The following is a 25,329-nucleotide window of genomic DNA, read 5'->3' on the forward strand; positions in this document are numbered from 1 at the left end:
AAGGGAGGATGTAGCCTAAAAGACGAATGAGATGCACCCCAGGACATTTTTTTCAATCAATATTATTAATAAGTCCCATAGAGCATTAAAACAAACCCAACTAGCAAGCAAAATTTAGTTAGGTTAGGTTTATTTATTAATTATTATTTTTAAAATATATTAGTTGTAGTAGTAATAGCCTAGTCGTAAACAGGATATGAAGTAACATCCCATTAGATCACACCTCCGCCCGGAAGATGGCGGCAGTGTCATTTGGCATTTTAAACACCCCCTCTTCCTTCAGAAAAGGACTTACCGTGCCGCATCATGCACAAGCAACAAGATCTCACGGACCCCCAACTCATTACTTGACCTTTGTCCGTGGTAAACAAAATGTGCTCTGTTTAATCTAATGCCATAAACTAATAGTGCGTTTCGTAGGCTATAGCTTGCCTCTCTGCTGCCTCTGTTCGCTTGGCTTTTTTGGCAACTGGCGTTTGTGTTGTTTTTGCAGCCCTGGGTAAGTGTTTAACTAAATGAACCCAGTTAACCAAAATAGTGTTTCACAAGCAAGCACCTTTATTGACAGTGTGGGGCAATGTTAGAGAAGCTGCAAACAAATAAGACATAGAAAATACTTGTAATCTTTGTGTGCGATACGTTCTGTATTCTTACAGCACTGTATCAAGTGCTTACACTGTAGCACTTAATACACTTAAATGTATAGATCATAAAAGCAAGAGATAGCATTACCAAATACATGTATCACTTATCTTAACTAAATTGTGAAACAAGAAAACAATGCTCACAAGATTGGTGCGATACAGTATCTACAATAATATATTTAGCATGACAGCATTTTGATTACCACAAGGGCAAAACATCAGCAACAAACAAGGAAAATAAATCAGGGTAATCATTCACATCAGTTTGAACAGCCACCACATCAACACCAAACACCCTTTTTGTCCAAAAGGACAAAACCAAAAGTTTCTTCTTCTGACTATCATACTGTATGACTACCTCTTAGTCTTGAGGCAGATGATGTGAATTAAAGAATGCCTATGGATGACAGCAGCTAATTAAAGGTGTGGCCTCTTATACGCACCTGGCAGTGACTAACTTAATAGGGCAGGACTGCCTTTGTGTTCCATTGACTGAAAATGACATTTTACATCAAAACACCCCCCCCCACCCCCCCTCAAGCAACCGTATCACATGGTGACATATGATTAACTTGACATGCAAATGAGTGATAGAAAACTGATTAGTGCAAATGAAAGCTAAAAATTCTGTTTCTTGTTTTTCCTTTTGTGCATGCTCGTGTTGCCCTCGACAAGACACTGCCCATATGAGAGAAACTGTCCCTATGAACAGCTTTTACCTGATTATGGTAATGTATGCATCAGGTGCGCTAGTCTGATAAAAGTCAGGATACAAAGACTTACTGAAGTCACTACGGAAAGTGTGAAGGTGTGTGAGCCTATCAGAAGCTGCCACGTAGAAGGACAGCGTGCCGGCTAGACAGTCGAGATATACATGTACTCCCACACGTCTGGACTCTTTGTCGGACATGTCGATCCTGAAGAAGCTGTTGTTGTGGCTGGCCTCATAGTAGGAATGACGCGAGTTGCAGTAGAGGCTCCAGGACTCTTTCTGGTACCTGGAGTCTTTCCCCTTGTACTTCACACCGATCACAACCTCTTCCCTCCACTCGACCTCCCAGTAGAAGCGCCCTCCTGTTAGGTCTTCAGTACAGCTCACCCCAAACCAGCACTTCCTTAATACATAATAATAATCATCTGATGAGCCACCTGGGACAGACCTAGATGCCCTTTTCTTGTCCTCCGTCAAATACAAACCGCTATCCTTCGTGTTTGAATCCAGGGTGAGTTCACATGCATCTGTGATGACAGAGTGTGTTAAACATAAGGTTATGAAGTAAGAATACTAATGAAGAAAGCAGTTTAAACAATAACATGGAGTGTAATCTTGTCTACAGATGACCAAACGTAAAACTGGTGAGGCCCAATTTCAAGCTGAAATCTTCTCCAACCAAACATTTATTCATAATTACAGTGCATGAAAATGCACTGTACTGTTCTTCCTCGGTCTTCTTCTTCTTCTTCTTATTACAGTGCATGAAAATGCACTGTACTGTTATTCCAAGTCTTCTTATTATTACAGTGCATGAAAATGCACTGTACTGTTCTTCCTAGGCTTCAACTTCTTATTATTACAGTGCATGAAAATGCACTGTACTGTTCTTCCTAGTCTTCAACTTCTTCATCTTCTTCTTATTATTCTTCTTCTAACGCACGCAATTCAGCTTGAACCGTTTAACGTAGAAACTTCATTCAAACTGTGTTACGTAGATCTTACTTACGCGATGTGGGCAATGTATATATCAACTTTGTAACTTTTATACTTTTTAAACTATTAGTTAAAAACTATTACAATTTCCCCCATAGACTTAACATTGCTCTTTATGACATCACGGCAGCAATTAGAATCTTACGCCAGGTGGCCGGCCACCTGGGCACCAACTGTCATTTTCTCAGGCTTTAAGCATACAATCTCTCTGAAGACTACATATCCTGTAAACTGTTTCCTCTGTCCACAACTGTTTCAAAATAAAAGTCCTCACTGTAATAATACACTATTAAATCATTTAACCATTGAAACTACTCAACTATTGAATTGTTCAACCATTCCAACTGTCAGTTATCATCCACTATGCCTCCAGTCAACTACATGAAACCTCCATGTACCTAGCAACCAACATAGCAACCATTAAAATTAAGTGTTTATGACCGTTTCCATAGCAACCATCATGATTATACTGCAGTAACTTCTTGTTTCCTGATAGTGGCCACCATGGATACCCTAGCAACACATGTTTCAAAATAAAAGTCCTCACTAGCAAGTTAGCTAGTTAGCATAGTTAGCATTGTTAGCATTTTTAGCATAACTGTAAAAAAATATCAACTAAGTTAGCTAATCAACCTGGTTAGCATTGTTGGCAAATTTAGCATTGTTAGCATTTTTAACATTACTGCTACAAATCATCACTTAAGTTAGCAAATTTAGCATTGTTAGCATAGTTAGCATTTTTAACATTACTGCTACAAATCATCGGTTAAGTTAGCTAATCAGCCTGGTTAGCATTGTTAATAAAGTTAGCATTGCTAGTATAATTAGCATTTTTAACATAACTGCTAGAAATCATTAGCTAAGTTAGCTAATCATCATTTTAACATGAATAAAAATCATTAGTTAAGTTAGAACTGGAATGTTTCATCTTTAAACAGTCTACCTTCACACTATCAACTCTCTGTAAACTATGCAACCCACCATGTTTACCCTAGCTACACCTTAGTAACCATATCTACATTATCTATCTATTTTTGCATTTTCATGCACTGGTAATTCCTTGGAATTGCATTTCTAGTTCTTCTTCTAACGCACGCAATTCAGCTTCAACCGCTTAACGTAGAAACTCCATTCAAACTATGTCGCGTAGGTCTTACTTACGCGATGTGTGCTTTGTATTTTTCAACTTTGTAACTTTTATACTTTTTAAACTATTAGTTAAAAACTATTACAATTTCCCCCATAGACTTAACATTGCTCATTATGACATCACGGCAGCAATTAGAATGTTACCCCAGGTGGCCGGCCACCTGGGCACCAACTGTCAGTTTCTCTCAGGCTCCTCTCTGAAGGCTACATATTCTGTTCCCCTGTATCCTCTGCGCACAGCAGTATCAAAATAAGTCCTCCTAATTCCATCCAACTTTATATCCATTTATCTTCTTCAAACCATTCACTCATCCACCCATTCTAAACAGTCTGCCTATCAACAACATCAATTAGACGCTCTACATTGAACTTTTAAACAATCTACTCTGTCTCAGGCTGGCTCTCTTAAGACTAGCCAGTTAAATTGATTACACCTGTATCTGTATCCACTACTCTCAGTAGAGAGCTGTGTCTCTCCATTCTACAAGAATATAAGGCACATTCCATCCAACATTCTATCCATTCATCTTCTTCAGACCATTCACTCATCCACCCATTAAACTGTCTATCAACATATATTAAACAATCTGTCTATCAACATCCATTAAACTCTCTGTCTATCAACATTAATTAGACTACCTACATTCAACTTTTAAATTATTTACTCTGTCTCAGGCTTTAAGAGTAGGCTACTCTGGCTCTCTTAAGACTAGCCAGTTAAATTGATTACACCTGTGTCAACTACTCTCAGAGAGCTGTATCAGTGTCTCTCTTAACAAGAATATAAGGCACATTCCATCCAACCTTCTATCCATTCATCTTCTTCAGACCATTCACTCATCCACCCATTAAACTGTCAATCAATATCTATTAAACAATCTGCCTATCAACATCCATTAAACATTCTATCTATCAACATTAATTAGACTATCTACATACAACTTTTAAAGTATTTACTGTGGGTCCCTCTCAAGCAGCGTTTATATGTCCTCCCTCGCTCCTCGATCCTCAATGATCTACATAAAGAAAGATAGAAGAAGGGCTAGACTATCCCATTGTTGCCGCTCCATCATTCTTTATGTAGATCAGTGAGGAGCAAGAGAGGACGCGTAAACGCTATGGGAGGCACCTTCTGTCTCAGGCTTTAAGCATACAATCTCATTAAGACTACAGATCCTGTTTCACTACTTCCTCTGTCCACAACTGTTTCAAAATAAAGGTCCTCACTGCAATAATACACTATTAAATCATTTAACCATTGAAACTACTCAACTATTGAACTGTTCAACCATTCCAACTGTCAGTTATCATCCACTATGCCTCCAGTCAACTACATGAAACCTCCATGTACCTAGCAAGCAACATAGCAACCATTAAAATTAAGTGTTTATGACCATTTCCATAGCAACCAACATGATTATACTGCAGTAACTTCTTGTTTCCTGATAGTGGCCACCATGGATACCCTAGCAACAAATGTTTCAAAATAAAAGTCCTCACTAGCAAGTTAGCTAGTTAGCATGGTTAGCATAGTTAGCATTGTTAGCATAGTTAGCATTTTAAGCATAACTGCAAAAAATCATCAAGTAAGTTAGCTAATCAACCTGGTTAGCATTGTTAGCAAATTTAGCATTGTTAGCATAGTTAGCATTTTTAGCATTACTGCTAGAAATCATCGGTTAAGTTAGCTAATCAACCTGGTTAGCATTGTTAATAAAGTTAGCATTGCTAGCATAATAAGCATTTTTAGCGTAACTGCTAGAAATCATTAGCTAAGTTAGCTAATCAACATTTTAACATGAATAGAAATCATTAGTTAAGTTAGAACTGGAACGTTTCATCTTTAAACTGTCTACCTTCACACTATCAACTCTCTGTAAACTATGCAACCACCATGTTTACCCTAGCTACACCTTAGTAACCATATCTACATTATCTATCTATTTTTGCATTTTCATGCACTGGTAATTCCTTGGAATTGCATTTCTAGTTATTATTATTAAACTTCTTCTTCTAACGCTCGCAATTCAGCTTCAACCGTTTAACGTAGAAACTTCATTCAAACTTTGTTGCGTAGGTCTTGCTTATGCCATATGTGCTTTCTATTTTTCAACTTTGTAACTTTTATACTTTTTAAACTATTAGTTAAAAACTATTACCATTTCCCCCATAGACTTAACATTGCTCATTATGACATCACGGCAGCAATTAGAATGTTACTCCAGCTGGTCAGCCACCTGGGCACCAACTGTCAGTTTCTCTCAGGCAATCTCTCTGAAGACTACATATTCTGTTCCCCTGTATCCTCTGTGCACAACAGTATCAAAATAAGTCCTCCTAATTCCATCCAACTTTATATCCATTCATCTTCTTCAAACCATTCACTCATCCACCCATTCTAAACAGTCTGCCTATCAACATCAATTAGACGTTCTACATTCAACTTTTAAACAATCTACTCTGTCTCAGGCTGGCTCTCTTAAGACTAGCCAGTTAAATTGATTACACCTGTATCTGTATCCACTACTCTCAGTGGAGAGCTGTGTCTCTCCATTCTACAAGAATATAAGGCACATTCCATCCAACATTCTATCCATTCATCTTCTTCAGACCATTCACTCATCCACCCATTAAACTGTCTATCAACATCTATTAAACAATCTGTCTATCAACATCCATTAAACTCTCTGTCTATCAACATTAATTAGACTATCTACCTTCAACTTTTCAATTATTTACTCTGTCTCAGGCTGTAAGAGTACACTCTGGCTCTCTTAAGACTAGCCAGTTAAATTGATTACACCTGTGTCAACTACTCTCAGCTAGAGAGCTGTATCAGTGTCTCTCTTAACAAGAATATAAGGCACATTCCATCCAACCTTCTATCCATTCATCTTCTTCAGACCATTCACTCATCCACCATTAAACTGTCAATCAATATCTATTAAACAATCTGCCTATCAACATCCATTAAACATTCTGTCTATCAACATTAATTAGACTATCTACATACAACTTTTAAAGTATTTATTGCTATCAAGCAGCGTTTATATGTCCTCCCTCGCTCCTTGATCCTCAATGATCTACATAAAGAAAGATAGAAGAAGGGCTAGACTATCCCATTGTTGCCGCTCCATCATTCTTTATGTAGATCAGTGAGGAGCGAGAGAGGACGCGTAAACGCTATATGAGAGGCACCTTCTGTCTCAGGCTTTAAGCATACAATCTCATTAAGACTACAGATCCTGTTAACTGTTTCCTCTGTCCACAACTGTTTCAAAATAAAAGTCCTCACTGCAATAATACACTATTAAATCATTTGACCATTGAAACTACTCAACTATTTAACTGTTCAACCATTCCAACTGTCAGTTATCATCAACTATGCCTCCAGTCAACTACATGAAACCTCCATGTACCTAGCAACCAACATAGCAACCATTAAAATTAAGCGTTTATGACCGTTTCCATAGCAACCAACATGATTATACTGCAGTAACTTCTTGTTTCCTGATAGTGGCCACCATGGATACCCTAGCAACAAATGTTTCAAAATAAAAGTCCTCACTAGCAAGTTATCTAGTTAGCATGGTTAGCTTTGTTAGCATAGCTAGCATTTTTAGCATAACTGCAAAAAATCATCAACTAAGTTAGCTAATCAACCTGGTTAGCATTGTTAGCAAATCTAGCATTGTTAGCATAGTTAGCATTTTTAGCATTACTGCTAGAAATCATCGGTTAAGTTAGCTAATCAACCTGGTTAGCATTGTTAGTAAAGTTAGCATTGCTAGCATAATAAGCATTTTTAGCGTAACTGCTAGAAATCATTAGCTTAGTAAGCTAATCAACATTTTAACATGAATAGAAATCATTAGTTAAGTTAGAACTGGAACGTTTCATCTTTAAAACGTCTACCTTCACACTATCAACTCTCTGTAAACTATGCAACCACCATGTTTACCCTAGCTACACCTTAGTAACCATATCCACATTATCTATCTATTTTTGCATTTTCATGCACTGGTAATTCCTTGGAATTGCATTTCTAGTTAAACTTCTTCTTCTAACGCAGCCAATTCAGCTTCAACCGTTTAACGTAGAAACTTCATTCAAACGTTGTTGCGTAGGTCTTGCTTATGCCATGCCTGCTTTGTATTTTTCAACTTTGTAACTTTTATACTTTTTAAACTATTAGTTAAAAACTATTACAATTTCCCCCATAGACTTAACATTGCTCATTATGACATCACGGCAGCAATTAGAATCTTAGGCCAGGTGGCCGGCCACCTGGGCACCAACTGTCAGTTTCTCTGGCTTTAAGCATACAGTCTCTCAGAAGACTACATATCCTGTTAACTGTTTCCTCTGTCCACAACTGTTTCAAAATAAAAGTCCTCACTGCAATAATACACTATTAAATCATTTAACCATTGAAACTACTCAACTATTGAACTGTTCAACCATTCCAACTGTCAGTTATCATCCACTATGCCTCCAGTCAACTACATGAAACCTCCATGTACCTAGCAACCAACATAGCAACCATTCAAATTAAGCGTTTATGACCGTTTCCATAGCAACCAACATGATTTTACTGCAGTAACTTCTTGTTTCCTGATAGTGGCCACCATGGATACCCTAGCAACAAATGTTTCAAAATAAAAGTCCTCACTAGCAAGTTAGCTAGTTAGCATTGTTAGCATAGTTAACATTTTTAGCATAGTTAGCATTTTTAGCATAACTGCAAAAAATCATCAACTAAGTTAGCTAATCAACCTGGTTAGCATTGTTAGCAAATTTAGCATTGTCAGCATAGTTAGCATTTTTAGCATTGCTGCTAGAAATCATTGGTTAAGTTAGCTAATCAACCTGGTTAGCATTGTTAGTAAAGTTAGCATTGCTAGCATAATTAATATTTTTAGCATAACTGCTAGAAATCATTAGCTAAGTTAGCTAATCAACATTTTAACATGAATAGAAATCATTAGTTAAGTTAGAACTGGAATGTTTCATCTTTAAACAGTCTACCTTCACACTATCAACTCTCTGTAAACTATGCAACCACCATGTTTACCCTAGCTACACCTTAGTAACCATATCTACATTATCTATCTATTTCTGCATTTTCATGCACTGGTAATTCCTTGGAATTGCATTTCTAGTTATTATTACAGTGCATGAAAATGCACTGTACTGTTCTTCCTATTCTTCTTATTATTACAGTGCATGAAAATGCACTGTACTGTTCTTCCTAGGCTTCTTATTATTCCAACTTCTTCTAACGCTCGCAATTCAGCTTGAACCGTTTGACGTAGAAACTTGATTCAAACTTTGCTACGTAGGTCTTACTAAGGAGACCTGTGCAATATATTTTTCAACTTTGTAACTTTTATACTTTTTAAACTGTAAATTAAAAACTATTAAACATTTCCCCATAGACTTAACATTGCTCATTATGACATCACGGCAGCAATTAGAATGTTACGCCAGGTGGCCAGTCCAGGTGCACCAGCTCTCTCTCTCTCTCTCTCAGGCTACACTGGCTCTCTTGAGACTACATTTTCTGTTCCCCTGTATCAACTGTATCAACATAAGTCTTCCTAATTCCATCCAACTTTCTATCCATTCATCTTCTTCAAACCATTCACTCATCCAGTTAAATTGATTACACCTGTATCAACTACTCTCAGAGAGCTGTATCAGTGTCTCTCTTAACAAGAATATAAGGCACATTCCATCCAACCTTCTATCCATTCATCTTCTTCAGACCATTCACTCATCCACCCATTAAACTGTCGATCAATATCTATTAAACAATCTGCCTATCAACATCCATTAAACAGTCTGTCTATCAACATGAATTAGACTATCTACATACAACTTTTAAAGTATTTACTGTGGGTGCCTCTCAAGCAGCGTTTATATGTCCTCCCTCGCTCCTCGATCCTCAATGATCTACATAAAGAAAGATCAGTGAGGATCGAGGAGCGAGAGAGGACGCGTAAACACTATATGAGAGGCACCTTCTGTCTCAGGCTTTAAGCATGCAATCTCATTAAGACTACAGATCCTGTTTCACTACTTCCTCTGTCCACAACTGTTTCAAAATAAAAGTCCTCACTGCAATAATACACCATTAAATCATTTAACCATTGAAACTACTCAACTATTTAACTGTTCAACCATTCCAACTGTCAGTTATCATCAACTATGCCTCCAGTCAACTACATGAAACCTCCATGTACCTAGCAACCAACATAGCAACCATTAAAATTAAGCGTTTATGACCGTTTCCATAGCAACCAACATGATTACACTGCAGTAACTTCTTGTTTCCTGATAGTGGCCACAATGAATACCCTTGCAACAAATGTTTAAAAATAAAAGTCCGCACTAGCAAGTTAGCTAGTTAGCATGGTTAGCATAGTTAGCATTTTTAGCATAACTGCTAGAAATGATTGGCTAAGTTAGCTAATCAACCTGGTTAGCATGTTTAGCATAGTTAGCATTTTTAACATAACTGCAAAAAATCATCAACTAAGTTAGCTAATCAACCTGGTTAGCATTGTTAGCATTTTTAACATTGTTAGCATAATTAGCATTTTTAGCATTATTGCTAGAAATCATCAGTTAAGTTAGCTAATCAACCTGGTTAGCAATGTTAGTTTAAGTTAGCATTGTTACCATAGTTAGCATTGCTAGCATAGTTAGCGTTTTTAGCATCACTGCTAGAAATCATTAGCTAAGTTAGCTAATCAACCTGGTTAGAACTGTGAGCATAGTTAGCATAGTTAACATTTTTACCATAACTGCATGAAATCAGTAGCTAAGTTAACCAATCAACCTGGTTATCATTGTTACCATAGTTAACATTTTAACATGAATAGAAATCATTAGTTAAATTAGAACTGGAATGTTTCAGCTTTAAACTGTCTACCTTCACACTATCAACTCTCTGTAAACTATGCAACTACCATGTTTACCCTAGCTACACCTTAGTAACCATATCTACATTATCTATCTATTTTTGCATTTTCATGCACTGGTAATTCCTTGGAATTGCATTTCTAGTTATTATTAAACTTCTTCTTCTAACGCTCGCAATTCAGCTTCAACCGTTTAACGTAGAAACTTCATTCAAACTTTGTTGCGTAGGTCTTGCTTATGCCATATGTGCTTTATATTTTTCAACTTTGTAACTTTTATACTTTTTAAACTATTAGTTAAAAACTATCACCATTTCCCCCATAGACTTAACATTGCTCATTATGACATCACGGCAGCAATTAGAATGTTACCCCAGCTGGTCAGCCACCTGGGCACCAACTGTCAGTTTCTCTCAGGCTCCTCTCTGAAGACTACATATTCTGTTCCCCTGTATCCTCTGCGCACAACAGTATCAAAATAAGTCCTCCTAATTCCATCCAACTTTATATCCATTTATCTTCTTCAAACCATTCACTCATCCACCCATTCTAAACAGTCTGCCTATCAACAACATCAATTAGACGCTCTACATTGAACTTTTAAACAATCTACTCTGTCTCAGGCTGGCTCTCTTAAGACTAGCCAGTTAAATTGATTACACCTGTATCTGTATCCACTACTCTCAGTAGAGAGCTGTGTCTCTCCATTCTACAAGAATATAAGGCACATTCCATCCAACATTCTATCCATTCATCTTCTTCAGACCATTCACTCATCCACCCATTAAACTGTCTATCAACATCTATTAAACAATCTGTCTATCAACATCCATTAAACTCTCTGTCTATCAACATTAATTAGACTATCTACATTCAACTTTTAAATTATTTACTGTCTCAGGCTTTAAGAGTACACGCTGGCTCTCTTAAGACTAGCCAGTTAAATTGATTACACCTGTGTCAACTACTCTCAGAGAGCTGTATCAGTGTCTCTCTTAACAAGAATATAAGGCACATTCCATCCAACCTTCTATCCATTCATCTTCTTCAGACCATTCACTCATCCACCCATTAAACTGTCAATCAATATCTATTAAACAATCTGCCTATCAACATCCATTAAACATTCTGTCTATCAACATTAATTAGACTATATACAACTTTTAAAGTATTTACTGTGGGTCCCTCTCAAGCAGTGTTTATATGTCCTCCCTCGCTCCTCGATCCTCAATGATCTACATAAAGAAAGATAGAAGAAGGGCTAGACTATCCCATTGTTGCCGCTCCATCATTCTTTATGTAGATCAGTGAGGAGCGAGAGAGGACGCGTAAACGCTATATATGAGAGGCACCTTCTGTCTCAGGCTTTAAGCATACAATCTCATTAAGACTACAGATCCTGTTTCACTACTTCCTCTGTCCACAACTGTTTCAAAATAAAGGTCCTCACTGCAATAATACACTATTAAATCATTTAACCACTGAAACTACTCAACTATTGAACTGTTCAACCATTCCAACTGTCAGTTATCATCCACTATGCCTCCAGTCAACTACATGAAACCTCCATGTACCTAGCAACCAACATAGCAACCATTAAAATTAAGTGTTTATGACCGTTTCCATAGCAACCAACATGATTATACTGCAGTAACTTCTTGTTTCCTGATAGTGGCCACCATGGATACCCTAGCAACAAATGTTTCAAAATAAAAGTCCTCACTAGCAAGTTAGCTAGTTAGCATGGTTAGCATAGTTAGCATTGTTAGCATTTTTAGCATAACTGCAAAAAATCATAAACTAAGTAAGCTAATCAACCTGGTTAGCATTGTTAGCAAATTTAGCATTGCTAGCATAGTTAGCATTTTTAGCATTACTGCTAGGAATCATCGGTTAAGTTAGCTAATCAACCTGGTTAGCATTTTTAGTAAAGTTAGCATTGCTAGCATAATAAGCATTTTTAACGTAACTGCTAGAAATCATTAGCTAAGTTAGCTAATCAACATTTTAACATGAATAGAAATCATTAGTTAAGTTAGAACTGGAACGTTTCATCTTTAAACTGTCTACCTTCACACTATCAACTCTCTGTAAACTATGCAACCACCATGTCTACCCTAGCTACACCTTAGTAACCATATCTACATTATCTATCTATTTTTGCATTTTCATGCACTGGTAATTCCTTGGAATTGCATTTCTAGTTCTTCTTCTAACGCACGCAATTCAGCTTCAACCGTTTAACGTAGAAACTTCATTCAAACGTTGTTGCGTAGGTCTTGCTTATGCCATGCCTGCTTTGTATTTTTCAACTTTGTAACTTTTATACTTTTTAAACTATTAGTTAAAAACTATTACAATTCCCCCCATAGACTTAACATTGCTCATTATGACATCACGGCAGCAATTAGAATCTTAGGCCAGGTGGCCGGCCACCTGGGCACCAACTGTCAGTTTCTCTGGCTTTAAGCATACAGTCTCTCAGAAGACTACATATCCTGTTAACTGTTTCCTCTGTCCACAACTGTTTCAAAATAAAAGTCCTCACTGCAATAATACACTATTAAATCATTTAACCATTGAAACTACTCAACTATTGAACTGTTCAACCATTCCAACTGTCAGTTATCATCCACTATGCCTCCAGTCAACTACATGAAACCTCCATGTACCTAGCAACCAACATAGCAACCATTAAAATTAAGCGTTTATGACCGTTTCCATAGCAACCAACATGATTATACTGCAGTAACTTCTTGTTTCCTGATAGTGGCCACCATGGATACCCTAGCAACAAATGTTTCAAAATAAAAGTCCTCACTAGCAAGTTAGCTAGTTAGCATGGTTAGCATAGTTAACATTGTTAGCATAGTTAGCATTTTTAGCATAACTGCAAAAAATCATCAACTAAGTTAGCTAATCAACCTGGTTAGCATTGTTAGCAAATTTAGCATTGTTAGCATAGTTAGCATTTTTAGCATTGCTGTTAGAAATCATTGGTTAAGTTAGCTAATCAACCTGGTTAGAATTGTTAGTAAAGTTAGCATTGCTAGCATAATTGGCATTTTTAGCGTGACTGCTAGAAATCATTAGCTAAGTTAGCTAATCAACATTTTAACATGACTAGAAATCATTAGTTAAGTTAGAACTGGAATGTTTCATCTTTAAACAGTCTACCTTCACACTATCAACTCTCTGTAAACTATGCAACCACCATGTTTACCCTAGCTACACCTTAGTAACCATATCTACATTATCTATCTATTTCTGCATTTTCATGCACTGGTAATTCCTTGGAATTGCATTTCTAGTTATTATTACAGTGCATGAAAATGCACTGTACTGTTCTTCCTATTCTTCTTATTATTACAGTGCATGAAAATGCACTGTACTGTTCTTCCTAGGCTTCTTATTATTCCAACTTCTTCTAACGCTCGCAATTCAGCTTGAACCGTTTGACGTAGAAACTTGATTCAAACTTTGCTACGTAGGTCTTACTAAGGAGACCTGTGCAATATATTTTTCAACTTTGTAACTTTTATACTTTTTAAACTGTAAATTAAAAACTATTAAACATTTCCCCATAGACTTAACATTGCTCATTATGACATCACGGCAGCAATTAGAATGTTACGCCAGGTGGCCAGTCCAGGTGCACCAGCTCTCTCTCTCTCTCTCTCAGGCTACACTGGCTCTCTTGAGACTACATTTTCTGTTCCCCTGTATCAACTGTATCAACATAAGTCTTCCTAATTCCATCCAACTTTCTATCCATTCATCTTCTTCAAACCATTCACTCATCCAGTTAAATTGATTACACCTGTATCAACTACTCTCAGAGAGCTGTATCAGTGTCTCTCTTAACAAGAATATAAGGCACATTCCATCCAACCTTCTATCCATTCATCTTCTTCAGACCATTCACTCATCCACCCATTAAACTGTCGATCAATATCTATTAAACAATCTGCCTATCAACATCCATTAAACAGTCTGTCTATCAACATGAATTAGACTATCTACATACAACTTTTAAAGTATTTACTGTGGGTGCCTCTCAAGCAGCGTTTATATGTCCTCCCTCGCTCCTCGATCCTCAATGATCTACATAAAGAAAGATCAGTGAGGATCGAGGAGCGAGAGAGGACGCGTAAACACTATATGAGAGGCACCTTCTGTCTCAGGCTTTAAGCATGCAATCTCATTAAGACTACAGATCCTGTTTCACTACTTCCTCTGTCCACAACTGTTTCAAAATAAAAGTCCTCACTGCAATAATACACCATTAAATCATTTAACCATTGAAACTACTCAACTATTTAACTGTTCAACCATTCCAACTGTCAGTTATCATCAACTATGCCTCCAGTCAACTACATGAAACCTCCATGTACCTAGCAACCAACATAGCAACCATTAAAATTAAGCGTTTATGACCGTTTCCATAGCAACCAACATGATTACACTGCAGTAACTTCTTGTTTCCTGATAGTGGCCACAATGAATACCCTTGCAACAAATGTTTAAAAATAAAAGTCCGCACTAGCAAGTTAGCTAGTTAGCATGGTTAGCATAGTTAGCATTTTTAGCATAACTGCTAGAAATGATTGGCTAAGTTAGCTAATCAACCTGGTTAGCATGTTTAGCATAGTTAGCATTTTTAACATAACTGCAAAAAATCATCAACTAAGTTAGCTAATCAACCTGGTTAGCATTGTTAGCATTTTTAACATTGTTAGCATAATTAGCATTTTTAGCATTATTGCTAGAAATCATCAGTTAAGTTAGCTAATCAACCTGGTTAGCAATGTTAGTTTAAGTTAGCATTGTTACCATAGTTAGCATTGCTAGCATAGTTAGCGTTTTTAGCATCACTGCTAGAAATCATTAGCTAAGTTAGCTAATCAACCTGGTTAGAACTGTGAGCATAGTTAGCATAGTTAACATTTTTACCATAACTGCATGAAATCAGTAGCTAAGTTAACCAATCAACCTGGTTATCATTGTTACCATAGTTAACATTTTAACATGAATAGAAATCATTAGTTAAATTAGAACTGGAATGTTTCAGCTTTAAACTGTCTACCTTCACACTATCAACTCTCTGTAAACTATGCAACTACCATGTTTACCCTAGCTACACCTTAGTAACCATATCTACATTATCTATCTATTTTTGCATTTTCATGCACTGGTAATTCCTTGGAATTGCATTTCTAGTTATTATTAAACTTCTTCTTCTAACGCTCGCAATTCAGCTTCAACCGTTTAACGTAGAAACTTCATTCAAACTTTGTTGCGTAGGTCTTGCTTATGCCATATGTGCTTTATATTTTTCAACTTTGTAACTTTTATACTTTTTAAACTATTAGTTAAAAACTATCACCATTTCCCCCATAGACTTAACATTGCTCATTATGACATCACGGCAGCAATTAGAATGTTACCCCAGCTGGTCAGCCACCTGGGCACCAACTGTCAGTTTCTCTCAGGCTCCTCTCTGAAGACTACATATTCTGTTCCCCTGTATCCTCTGCGCACAACAGTATCAAAATAAGTCCTCCTAATTCCATCCAACTTTATATCCATTTATCTTCTTCAAACCATTCACTCATCCACCCATTCTAAACAGTCTGCCTATCAACAACATCAATTAGACGCTCTACATTGAACTTTTAAACAATCTACTCTGTCTCAGGCTGGCTCTCTTAAGACTAGCCAGTTAAATTGATTACACCTGTATCTGTATCCACTACTCTCAGTAGAGAGCTGTGTCTCTCCATTCTACAAGAATATAAGGCACATTCCATCCAACATTCTATCCATTCATCTTCTTCAGACCATTCACTCATCCACCCATTAAACTGTCTATCAACATCTATTAAACAATCTGTCTATCAACATCCATTAAACTCTCTGTCTATCAACATTAATTAGACTATCTACATTCAACTTTTAAATTATTTACTGTCTCAGGCTTTAAGAGTACACGCTGGCTCTCTTAAGACTAGCCAGTTAAATTGATTACACCTGTGTCAACTACTCTCAGAGAGCTGTATCAGTGTCTCTCTTAACAAGAATATAAGGCACATTCCATCCAACCTTCTATCCATTCATCTTCTTCAGACCATTCACTCATCCACCCATTAAACTGTCAATCAATATCTATTAAACAATCTGCCTATCAACATCCATTAAACATTCTGTCTATCAACATTAATTAGACTATATACAACTTTTAAAGTATTTACTGTGGGTCCCTCTCAAGCAGTGTTTATATGTCCTCCCTCGCTCCTCGATCCTCAATGATCTACATAAAGAAAGATAGAAGAAGGGCTAGACTATCCCATTGTTGCCGCTCCATCATTCTTTATGTAGATCAGTGAGGAGCGAGAGAGGACGCGTAAACGCTATATATGAGAGGCACCTTCTGTCTCAGGCTTTAAGCATACAATCTCATTAAGACTACAGATCCTGTTTCACTACTTCCTCTGTCCACAACTGTTTCAAAATAAAGGTCCTCACTGCAATAATACACTATTAAATCATTTAACCACTGAAACTACTCAACTATTGAACTGTTCAACCATTCCAACTGTCAGTTATCATCCACTATGCCTCCAGTCAACTACATGAAACCTCCATGTACCTAGCAACCAACATAGCAACCATTAAAATTAAGTGTTTATGACCGTTTCCATAGCAACCAACATGATTATACTGCAGTAACTTCTTGTTTCCTGATAGTGGCCACCATGGATACCCTAGCAACAAATGTTTCAAAATAAAAGTCCTCACTAGCAAGTTAGCTAGTTAGCATGGTTAGCATAGTTAGCATTGTTAGCATTTTTAGCATAACTGCAAAAAATCATAAACTAAGTAAGCTAATCAACCTGGTTAGCATTGTTAGCAAATTTAGCATTGCTAGCATAGTTAGCATTTTTAGCATTACTGCTAGGAATCATCGGTTAAGTTAGCTAATCAACCTGGTTAGCATTTTTAGTAAAGTTAGCATTGCTAGCATAATAAGCATTTTTAACGTAACTGCTAGAAATCATTAGCTAAGTTAGCTAATCAACATTTTAACATGAATAGAAATCATTAGTTAAGTTAGAACTGGAACGTTTCATCTTTAAACTGTCTACCTTCACACTATCAACTCTCTGTAAACTATGCAACCACCATGTCTACCCTAGCTACACCTTAGTAACCATATCTACATTATCTATCTATTTTTGCATTTTCATGCACTGGTAATTCCTTGGAATTGCATTTCTAGTTCTTCTTCTAACGCACGCAATTCAGCTTCAACCGTTTAACGTAGAAACTTCATTCAAACGTTGTTGCGTAGGTCTTGCTTATGCCATGCCTGCTTTGTATTTTTCAACTTTGTAACTTTTATACTTTTTAAACTATTAGTTAAAAACTATTACAATTCCCCCCATAGACTTAACATTGCTCATTATGACATCACGGCAGCAATTAGAATCTTAGGCCAGGTGGCCGGCCACCTGGGCACCAACTGTCAGTTTCTCTGGCTTTAAGCATACAGTCTCTCAGAAGACTACATATCCTGTTAACTGTTTCCTCTGTCCACAACTGTTTCAAAATAAAAGTCCTCACTGCAATAATACACTATTAAATCATTTAACCATTGAAACTACTCAACTATTGAACTGTTCAACCATTCCAACTGTCAGTTATCATCCACTATGCCTCCAGTCAACTACATGAAACCTCCATGTACCTAGCAACCAACATAGCAACCATTAAAATTAAGCGTTTATGACCGTTTCCATAGCAACCAACATGATTATACTGCAGTAACTTCTTGTTTCCTGATAGTGGCCACCATGGATACCCTAGCAACAAATGTTTCAAAATAAAAGTCCTCACTAGCAAGTTAGCTAGTTAGCATGGTTAGCATAGTTAACATTGTTAGCATAGTTAGCATTTTTAGCATAACTGCAAAAAATCATCAACTAAGTTAGCTAATCAACCTGGTTAGCATTGTTAGCAAATTTAGCATTGTTAGCATAGTTAGCATTTTTAGCATTGCTGTTAGAAATCATTGGTTAAGTTAGCTAATCAACCTGGTTAGAATTGTTAGTAAAGTTAGCATTGCTAGCATAATTGGCATTTTTAGCGTGACTGCTAGAAATCATTAGCTAAGTTAGCTAATCAACATTTTAACATGACTAGAAATCATTAGTTAAGTTAGAACTGGAATGTTTCATCTTTAAACAGTCTACCTTCACACTATCAACTCTCTGTAAACTATGCAACCACCATGTTTACCCTAGCTACACCTTAGTAACCATATCTACATTATCTATCTATTTCTGCATTTTCATGCACTGGTAATTCCTTGGAATTGCATTTCTAGTTCTGTAGTTGGCGTACTCCCTGAGGGTCCTGTTCTTCACTGGTTCATTGTGATCTTTTGATTTGTATTAAGTTTGCTTGATGTTAACAACTTAATTTTGAGTTTTCATAGCATACAGTACATTTACTTTGTTAATGTATACAAAAATGAATAATGTAGAATAAGCGGTTCATAAATATTCCCACACAGAAAAAGCATGCTATGCCAGATGGCCAGTCTGTCCTTGAAGATATCTAATTGTTAAGTGCACGTCATCACTGATACACTTACATTTCTTCAGCATAGGATTAATCCTGTGCAGTCCACCCTCTTGTAAGCTGTAGAGAATCACAGAGAGAGAGAGAGAGAGAGAGAGAGAGAAAGAGAAATGAGACATTTTTATTCAGAGAAAACATAAAAAATGCATATCTCAGCAAAATACGTTATTGGCACCCTATCATTTAATGTGACAAAACAAAGCCAACAACCATGGTCCAATGGTTCATAGCTTCCTAGCAAGTTTTATGTCATGCTAGGTTGCTTTTATTGCACTTTACTCTATATAGCTGAGTGAGTAGCCTGATGGTATGCAGTGTGTATGATCGTACACTTGCAAAGACCACTTGAAATACACTGGAATGTTTGCTTACTTCAACGTTGCCAGCTTGTAGTTGGGATCCTCCAGTGCCTCTAACAGCATCACCGCCCCAGACTCCCCTGGGTGATTGTAGCTGAGGTCCAGCACTTGCAGGTGAGATGGGTTTGTTTTGAGGGCAGAAGCCAGATAAGTGCAGCCTTCCTCTGTGATCAGACAGCCAGAGAGCCTAGCAGCAAGGAAACATGTAGCCTATGTGATCTATTATAATTTCAACAAACATCTTAGAAGTCCACAGCTTGGAAGCCATTAGTTACTCAATTTTCTGATCATGCTATTTGAAATTTGTTCGGTGTCGTGTTTTTCCCACCCTAAGGACTGCAGGATGCAGGTTGGCTTTGCCAGGTCAACACACAGCAGCTTAACTCCTGCATCTCTGATGTCGTTGTCACGCAGCTCTAGCTCCTTCAGCCCAGAGGAACTCAGAGTCTTTCCCAGCACATCACAAGCAGCATCTGATAGACCACATTCCCTCAGTCTGAAAGAGGGAAGAAGACAACAGAAATTATCAGTGACATTGAGAAAAAAAAAGGTCTCTTTAGGCATCCCGGACTACATAAACTGGAAACAAATAAAGTAGGGGCAACCTGTCCCCTAACAGAATCAAAACTTCACATTGAGTTTCTTTGGGAATACTTAAGGGTGGGGTGAGTTCAAATAGGTTGTTTTGGACATGAAGGGTTTAATAGTAAATTTGATCTAAACATAAACACAACCAAATGCAACTGTGGTATGAAAAATGCAATGCAAGCAGGTTTAAAGACATGGACAAACATGGTAAGACATTTATTAGTTAACAACAGTTTCAAATCTATGAGCCCGGCCCCGGAGACCGCCACCGCTTGGGGCAGTGGCCAACTGAGCCTCCCGTGCTGTGTGTTCTCTCTGCATTTCAGGCCTCGCCCCCTTTTGATTGTATCAAGAGGAAAGGCCTCATCGTCAAATGATCAGAAGGTCACAAGGGTAGTTGGTTGACAAGGTTTGGCGTGATCAAAGGCTGGTGGTCATGACTAAAGCAAATTCTGAAATATTTCTACTACACAACTTCATGCACCTTCAAGGAGAATCTCATTCTCAAGAAGATTTTGGAAAGAAGAGATTGAACATGTGAAATACTTGCTCGCAAAACACAACATAACTACAAAATACCATTCAGTCTGGGAAAAAAGAGAATTTCACTTGAAACATTTAGGCTACAGTATACATATCAAACAATTACATTTTACTTGAACTAAAATCAGATCATAAATACATAGGCTACAGAGTGGGGAGATCAGTTAGGAAAATACAGCCTATGAAACCCACCTTAGTGTTTCCAGCTGGGTTGATGTTCGGGAAAAGATATATTTCACGCCCTCATCTCCTACTCCACTGCCACTCAGGTCCAGTTCTCTGAGAGAGGAGGACTGAACAGAACCCAACACCTCACAGGATACCTTAGTAATCGCACAGCCTCCCAACCTAGAAACATTTAAATTCACATTTAGTAATTTTGCAGACACTTTCATTCATTTCAAGTGACATACAAAACCAGAAATACCATTCAAGCTACTATACCGAAGGGACAAGAGGTAGTATTAATAAATCAGTAAGTATTAGCATGAAAAATTGTCAATGACATAAATAATATGGAAACGTAATGTTCCTCAAAATAAAGTGAAACCCAGGTCTAACAACAACCTCAAGTCTATTTTTGGATGATAATGAGTGTAATTGTTTTTGGAGTCCAAAACGACATCAATCCCAAAAATCTACAGTATATATTGATGTAGCATTATATGATATATTTCACCTCAGTGTGTTAAGTTTACAGTTTGGACTTGCAAGTCCAGTCAGGATCTGTGTGACTCCAGCATCAGTCAGGCTGTTATAGGAGAGATCCAGTAGAGTCAGCCTGGAGTCCTCTGACTGAAGAGCTGTGAGCAGGATCAAACTGCAGTCGTCTCCCAGGTAACATCCGCTAAGTCTGGGGGAAAACACAGGCATTTCTTTCAGACAGCAGAATGAAATGGTATGTGGCCTGGTATGTACTGTATGTATAGTGGACAGACTGATATTCGACTGACTTTTTCCTCCAAATTTAACAAGTCCTAGGGTGTGTTTTAAGTGTAGCATCCAGTAAACAAATTAGAGTGACATCTTCCATTCACTTTAAGAGCAAGGAGCACAAAATCAAAAAGCATGTTGGTATTTGTATTATGAGTGAGCGCATCTCTGCAGAAGAAATCTGCTTGTACGTGAGACCTTTGAAAAACAATTTTCTCCTGTTCATTACACCCCAACTGTCATGTCTCTTCCCTACTCGAAGGACCCACCCCACACTTTGGGAAAAGAGGATGGAAGAAAAAAAACGAATACTTTCAATTACATCAACCTTTTGAGTTCTGTGAGTATTTCTTACCTCAGACAGCTAGGCTGACGATGAGGTCCCAGCAATACTGCCTTCAGCAGCATTGAACCTGACTGCTTCAGGTTGATGCAGCTGAGGTTCAGAGAGTCCAAGTTGCAGTGGGGACTGGCTAGACTGGCACAGAGTGTCTCCAGTGTTTGTGGAACCAGGAAGTTGTGGCTCAGGTCCAGCTCTTGAAGGAGGGAGTCAGAACTCTGAAGGACTGAGGAGATTGTCTCAAAGCATTTCCTTGTTAGTTGGCAATTGGCAAGTCTGCAAGAAAATATTATTGGGATATTTTTCACAACTTATTTATTTACAGTACTGTCAAGGTGGTTTTGAAATAATTCCAACAATACTGTATGATGGGCAGTGGTTTATACAAACTTTCCACTGCAATAGTGTTATTGAGTTACAGTATATTTGTATACTCACAGTGCTTTTCTGCAGCACCTAACCAGTGGGACCAGTCTTCTGCGACCTCCTGCAGAGGCCCTGTAGCTTTTCAGGTCAAACTCATCCAAAACATCTTCAGAAATCAACATCTTGTAGGCTAAAGCAGAACACTGGGCTGAACTCAGTTTCTTGGCAGGAACGTGTTTGGAGGTGAATAATGACTTTACCACGCCCTCCACTGTGGTGTCACCCAACTCAGTGAGGCAGTGGAGCAGGTTAATGCATCTTTCGGGAGTAGGACATTCCCTTTGGTTTTCCAATCCGAGCCGGTATTTGATGTACTGTGTTGTTTTCCAGTTATCCTCCTGAAAAGTCCCTGGTGGTAAGGACAGGCATTTGAGTAGGCTGTAATTGGTTTCTAGAGAGAGCCCAAGGAGGAACCTAACAAAGAGGTCCAAATGGCCATTCTTGCTCTTCAAGGATTTGTCAATGGCAACCCTGTGCCACTCATGAAGTGTAGAGAAGTCCTGTAAAGGTTCAAAGGGAAAGTCCATTGACGGCTCATCATCTGAATCATCTGAGTCGTCTAGTACATAGGATAGATATTGCTCCTGAGTAAGTGGTTGGTTTCCAGATTTCTGACCATACTCCATTGACTCTCTCAGCCAGTTTTTGTCAAGGTCAAGGTCAAGGTCAAAACCTGTTGTGTTAATGTCCACTCTCTCTCTGACAAATGAAAGGAACACATAGAGTGCAGCGAGAAACTCCTGAATGCTAAGGTGTACAAAGCTGTACCACTGCCCCTCAAATATGGGGTCTTCTTTTTTCAGGATTTCTGTGAAAAGTCCAGAGTGGACTGATGTTTCCTCAATATTCAAGCCAAATCTTTTCAAGTCTTCTTCTGTGAATATGAGTTTGCTCTTCTCCAGGTTTTCAAAGGCCAGTTTTCCTATTTTGACAAGGATGTGGACATCAGACGAGGATAAGGCCCTTGATGTCCGCTCATCTTTCCCACTGTACTTCCGGTTCTTCACATTTGATAGGATGAGCAAGAAATGAGTGTACATTCCTGTTAATGTGTGTGGAATGATCGTACCACTTGGGGTTCCCCCCAAAACAGTTGAGATGATCCAACAGAAAATTGGAATGTGGCACATGGTGTGAAGGCTCCTTGATGTTCTGAGATGTGAAATGATTGTATCAGCTTGTTGCTTATCAGACATCCTCTTCCTGAAGTATTCCTCCTTCTGGTGGTCATTGAAGCCTCGTATCTCTGTTACTCGATCAACACACTCGGATGTAATCTGGTAAACTGCAGCTGGTCGTGATGTTATCCAAATATGGGCAGAAGGAAGGAGGTTACCTTTGAAGAGATTGGTCAGCACTTCATCTAGCGATGATCTCTTTGCAACATCTGCAACAAACTTGTTTCTCTGAAAGTTTAAAGGAAACTGACTTTCATCCAGACCATCAAATATGAAAACCATTTTGGCTTCATCATACATCTTCATGTCTGTCACAACTTTCATCTCGGGGTGGAAGATCTCAAGCAGCTCATGAAGACTCAACTCCCTGTATCTATAACGATTCAGCTCACGGAAAGGGAGGACAAAAATGATGTCCACATCCTGATTGGCCATCTCTTCTGCCCAATCTAAAATGAATTTCTGAACAGAGACTGTTTTTCCAATTCCAGCCACACCCTTTGTTAGCACAGATCTGATGTGCAAGTTTGGATCATGCAGAGGCTTAAAGATGTCATTGCAGTTGATGGCAGGTTCTTGACCATTTTGTTTTGAGGATGCCATCTCCAGTTGCCACACATCATGCTCATTGATTAATTTGTCAGAGTTTTCTTTCTTTAACCATTCCTGTTCATAATACAGTATGTGTCTTCTTTTAGGACCCCTCCTCCAGAGGCTGTTCTTGTATTGGTTCTCGCCCTTATCAATATCAACTTCCTTCTCACCCTCTGTGATGTAGACATCAGTGAAAATCTTGTTCAGAAGAATAGGGTTTCCTCTTTTAGCAATGCCTTCAAATATTTTCTCAAACCTTTTTTTGAGATTGGACTTAAGCTCTTTTGAGAGGCTGCAGACACTCACATCTTCAGCTATCAAATGAAACAAGAATATATCCAATTCACAAAATAATTTAATTTATGATTTGTGTCACACATTTAATTAGCAAGTTTACTCACCAGGGCCCATATTCACAAATCATGTTAAAGGCTAAATGTACCTTATATAGGCTATATGTCAGTTTGTAATGTTTGCGCAACAGTTTGGTTTGGTGAAAGTAAATTAAACTAGAAAAGCACTCAGAGAGTGCAGACCTCCGCCTGTATTGTTCTTCCTAGGTTGTCATACATTTGAACTTAAACTATTCAGATCGCCACCACGTGGCCAAACCATGCCATTACACCACTAAGCGAAACACATAAACTTCTCCGGAATCCCAACATTTAATCGTTTCTTCCTTGGGTCATGTCTGACCTTCCCTGAAAATGTAATCGAAACCCATCCATTCCTTTTTAAATTATTTTGCTAACAAACGGACAGACAAACAAACAAACAGACAGACAGACAAACAAACCCCGATGAAAACATAACCTCCTTGGCGGAGGTAAAAATTACAACATTGGCTGATATGGCAGAGATGTTATGAAACTAGACAAACCTGTGTCTGTGGTTTCTGAAACGTTCACGGCAACTCCTCCCTGAACAGAACTGTTAATAATCTGGGGTGCAATGATCATTGATTTGGATAATTGGGGTGCAATGATCATTGATCTAGATAACTGGGGTGCAGTGGTTATTGGTATGGTAAACTGGGGTGCAATGTTCATTGATATGGTATAGGGTGAGCCGGGTAATCCATGTTCTTTAGCCACGCGTGGGTCAGGTGTTTGATCCTCAACAGTAGACTGAGATTCACAGACCCCGTCAGGTGTTTGATCCACAACAGTAGACTGAGATTCACAGACCCCGTCAGGTGTTTGATCCACAGCAGTAGACTGAGATTCCCAGACCCCGTCAGGTGTTTGATCCACAGCAGTAGACTGAGATTCACAGACCCCGTCAGGTGTTTGATCCAT

At 38.1% G+C, this 25,329-nt stretch overlaps 1 protein-coding gene across 1 annotated transcript; it reads right to left on the reverse strand.

Moving 5' to 3' along the window:
* Positions 1-1,255: 1,255 nt before the first annotated feature.
* Positions 1,256-25,329, reverse strand: LOC134077459 (NLR family CARD domain-containing protein 3-like). The gene is made up of 9 exons (XM_062533087.1): positions 24,912-25,329; positions 22,272-24,345; positions 21,849-22,109; positions 21,240-21,413; positions 20,753-20,908; positions 19,758-19,925; positions 19,443-19,616; positions 19,084-19,130; positions 1,256-1,883 (listed from the first exon to the last, which is right to left on the reverse strand). Exons 1-9 carry the CDS (start codon positions 25,327-25,329, stop codon positions 1,360-1,362), a joined length of 3,996 nt encoding a protein of 1,331 aa, XP_062389071.1. The 3' UTR covers positions 1,256-1,359.

This window comes from Sardina pilchardus, chromosome 1, assembly GCF_963854185.1.
Source record: "Sardina pilchardus chromosome 1, fSarPil1.1, whole genome shotgun sequence".
Lineage (NCBI taxonomy): Eukaryota > Metazoa > Chordata > Actinopteri > Clupeiformes > Clupeidae > Sardina > Sardina pilchardus.

Excerpts from the sequence above, each read along its gene's own strand:
- LOC134077459 (XM_062533087.1), bottom strand. The coding sequence starts at position 25,329 with ATGGATCAAACACCTGACGGGGTCTGTGAATCTCAGTCTACTGCTGTG. Across the intron at positions 20,909-21,239 it reads TGTAAACTTAACACACTGAG|GTTGGGAGGCTGTGCGATTA; the intron begins GTGAAATATATC and ends AAATGTTTCTAG. Across the intron at positions 19,926-20,752 it reads ACCCAGCTGGAAACACTAAG|ACTGAGGGAATGTGGTCTAT; the intron begins GTGGGTTTCATA and ends TCCCTCTTTCAG.